The sequence below is a fragment of the Solanum stenotomum genome, chromosome 12 (assembly GCF_019186545.1).
Source record: "Solanum stenotomum isolate F172 chromosome 12, ASM1918654v1, whole genome shotgun sequence".
Lineage (NCBI taxonomy): Eukaryota > Viridiplantae > Streptophyta > Magnoliopsida > Solanales > Solanaceae > Solanum > Solanum stenotomum.
In genome coordinates this window covers 26,331,594-26,334,957 of record NC_064293.1, presented here as the reverse complement: position 1 = coordinate 26,334,957, position 3,364 = coordinate 26,331,594, and the positions used below count along the sequence as shown (strand labels likewise).

General features: G+C 38.9%; 1 protein-coding gene across 1 annotated transcript; it reads left to right on the top strand.

Annotated features, from left to right (window-relative positions):
• Positions 1 to 1,126: 1,126 nt before the first annotated feature.
• LOC125847256 (uncharacterized) lies at positions 1,127 to 2,233 on the top strand. Its single transcript, XM_049526915.1, has 3 exons — positions 1,127 to 1,306; positions 1,435 to 1,543; positions 1,839 to 2,233. Exons 1-3 carry the CDS (start codon positions 1,127 to 1,129, stop codon positions 2,231 to 2,233), a joined length of 684 nt encoding a protein of 227 aa, XP_049382872.1.
• Positions 2,234 to 3,364: the final 1,131 nt, after the last annotated feature.

Genomic DNA, 3,364 nt, shown 5'->3' with positions numbered 1-3,364 from the left:
CAAAGGTTTTAGTGCCATTGCAGCCCCCTTGACAGATGTAATCCGAAAGGATAAACCTTTTAAGTGGGGAGAGGAACAAGCCAAGGCTTTCGAGGCTTTAAAATCTATGCTTAGTTCCGCTCCTTTGTTGCAATTACCTGATTTTGATAAAATATTTGAAGTGGAATGTGATGCTAGTAAAGTAGGCATTGGAGCTGTCTTAATGCAAGACCAAAAGCGCATTGCTTATTTTAGTGAAAAGCTAAAAGGCGCTACTTTGAATTATTCCACTTATGATCTTGAATTGTATGCATTGATTAAGGCTTTGGGTAATTGGCAGCATTACTTGTGGCCCAAGAAATTTGTCATTAGGACCGATCATGAGTCCCTAAAGCGTATTCGGGCCCAAGGAAAGTTGAACAAAAGGCACACCAAATGGATTGAATTCCTTGAAACTTTCCCTTATGTAATCAAATACAAAAAGGGAAAGGAAAATGTGGTGGCCGATGCCTTGTCTAGAAAGCATGTGTTGATAAATACTTTGTCTTCCAAATTGATTGGTTTTGAATGTTTAAAAACATTGTATCCCAAGGATCCCGTGTTTGCTCAAATCTTCAAAGATTGTGTGGATTGGGAGAGGGAAAGGTGGATGAGGGATAGATCTTCTACTCCCTATTCCATGTTTGATGATTTCTTGTTCAAAGGAAAGAGACTTTGTGTGCCCATGAGCTCGTGGAGAGAATTATTTGTGAGGGAGGCACACGAAGGGAGTTTAATGGGTCATTTTGGTATTAACAAAACTATGGGAATTCTTGAGAAACAATTTTATTGGTCTAAAATGCATAAAGATATTTTCGAATTTGTGGTCAATGTGTTGAATGCTGATATGCTAAATCGTGNGTGTGCCCATGAGCTCGTGGAGAGAATTATTTGTGAGGGAGGCACACAAAGGGAGTTTAATGGGTCATTTTGGTATTAACAAAACTATGGGAATTCTTGAGGAACAATTTTATTGGTCTAAAATGCATAAAGATATTTTCTAATTTGTGGTCAATGTGTTGAATGCCGATATGCTAAATCGCGCCTCCTTCCCCATGGTTTATACACTCCACTCCCCACCCCTCAAAGACCTTGGCTTGATATTTCAATGGGCTTAGTTTTGGGATTGCCAAGGACTAAAAGAGGTAGAGATAGCATCTTTGTTGTTGTTGATCGATTTTCAAAGATTGCTCATTTCATTCCATGTCATAAATGTGATGATGCTCCCAATGTAGCATCTTTGTTTGTTGAGCATGTTGTTAAATTGCGTGGAATTCCTCAAACCATTGTAAGTGATACGGATCCTAAGTTCCTTAATCACTTTTGGAAAGAATTGTGGGGTAGACTCGGTACTAAATTGTTGTTTTCAACTTCTTGTCACCCACAAACTGATGGCCAAACTGCGGTTGTGAATAGGACTTTGGGTTCTATGCTTCGTACCATAGTGCATGGAAAGTTGCCTCGTGGGAGGAACATTTGCCTTTAGTTGAATTTGCTTATAATCGTGTTATTCAAAAAATTATTGGTATGTCTCCATTTGAAGTTGTTTATGGTTTTAACCCCCTAACCCCTTTAGATCTCACTCCTCTTTCTCAAGATGTTGTGTTAAGCTTAGATGGGAGTAAGCGAGCTGAAGCCATGTAGAAGCTTCATGAAAAGGAGCGGCTGCGCGAGAAGAAGAACCAAGATGTAGCCAAAAGGCTAACAAGGGCAGTAAGAGGATCGTGTTTGAGCCCTTGGTGTGGGTACATTTTCGCAAGGAGCGATTTACCACCCATCGCAAGACAAAGCTGATTCAAAGGGGTGATGGACCATTTTAGTGTTGGAGCGACTCAATGACAACGCCTACAAGGTTTCCCTTCCTCTGGAATACCAAGTGCACAACACTTTCAATGTGTGTGACCTGTCACCTTTTCCAACTGCGGCTGACGATGATCCGTCGAATTTGAGGACAAATTCTTTTCAAGAAGGAGAGAATGATGTAAAACAATTTACATCAAGGCCATTTACTAGAAGCCAAACTCAAGACCTTCAAAGGATGCAAGGGATGCTCATGAAGATGGAAGTGCTCGAGATGGTGTTGATGACAAGGAAGGAGTTTCATGCCTTGAAAATTGTTGAAGAAGTTTCTTTCGGCGCGCAGGGTCCACTTGGCGCATTGCCCAATGGCTTAGGCGATGGCTCCAGTCCGCCTAATGTTACAGGACGTGACTAGGGACTGAAGAATTGCATAGAAAACTCCGCCAACCAGGTCGGTGGATCACCCAGTCCACTAGGCGACCCGTCGCAGTTCGCCCTTTGTCCATTTTGGCCACTTTTGTTCCCTTTTGTGTCAACCCTATAAATAGCTAGCTAGGGTTCATTTTAGACTCAGATTATTATTGATGTTAAAAACTGAAAACTCATGTTTGAGTGTTGAGAGTGTGGTTAAGCTTTTGTTGTCTTGTGTTAGAAACGTTGGTTGCTTGAGATATTGATTCCCTTGAAGTCATCGTAAGAGATTCGATGTTTGATTACGGATTAATTGACTGAGGTCCTTAGGTTTAACATACCTTTGGGTTGCTTTTGGTTTCCTTTTCTTGTGTCAATTTATTTATCTTACTTTCCGTCTTTGTTTCCGCTTTTATTGTGATTCTTCTTGTAAGAATTACATCAAGTTTGGTGAATCCTCCTCTTAGTCAGTTGAAGTCAATCATGTCATTTAATCTCACAAGTAATGCATTGATGTTACATAGCTCCTTATGTGATAACAGCAAGGTTAAGGGAGATCACAAATAGAGAATTAAATATTAGAATGCGGAAGCACAAAGAAAAGAAACAAAAAAACTAAATAAAGATATGGGAAATTCGAAGGAAAGATCCACGAATTTCCAAAGATTAGATGTTCTAAGGCCTTGAAAAGATCCAAGTAACAACGTATAGATTTATGGAAGAAATCTAACGCCTTTACTTGAGAAAACGAATCAAAACGATAGATTCGGATCTTGACCGCTTTATGAGTAACTAAAGACAATAATTAGTATGTAGAAACTAATCACCTTCTAAAGAATACCAAAAAGAAACCAAAGATATCACAAGAAGAAGTTACTTTATACCTTAAACTATGAAACTAGTAAAGGTTTAAAGATAAATTCTCAAAGAACAAGTCACAAAGGTTCAAAGAACTCTCTCAAATATTATTAATATCAATCTAAATTGTCTTTAATGAATGAAAAGGACTCCTATATATAGGAGAAGGGAAAAACGTCCAAGAAGCCAAACCCTAAAAAAACAATTACAAGGAATCCTACTCTAGAAAGGAAATAAAGTAATCTAACTAGGAACAAATTTAGTACTTCTAGGAAAG

Bases quoted from the DNA above. Each gene is read 5' to 3' on its own strand.
- LOC125847256 (XM_049526915.1), top strand. From the start codon at position 1,127: ATGGGCTTAGTTTTGGGATTGCCAAGGACTAAAAGAGGTAGAGATAGC. The intron at 1,307-1,434 runs GTAAGTGATACG...GGTTGTGAATAG, and splicing joins GTGGAATTCCTCAAACCATT to GACTTTGGGTTCTATGCTTC. The intron at 1,544-1,838 runs GTATGTCTCCAT...GGACCATTTTAG, and splicing joins TGTTATTCAAAAAATTATTG to TGTTGGAGCGACTCAATGAC.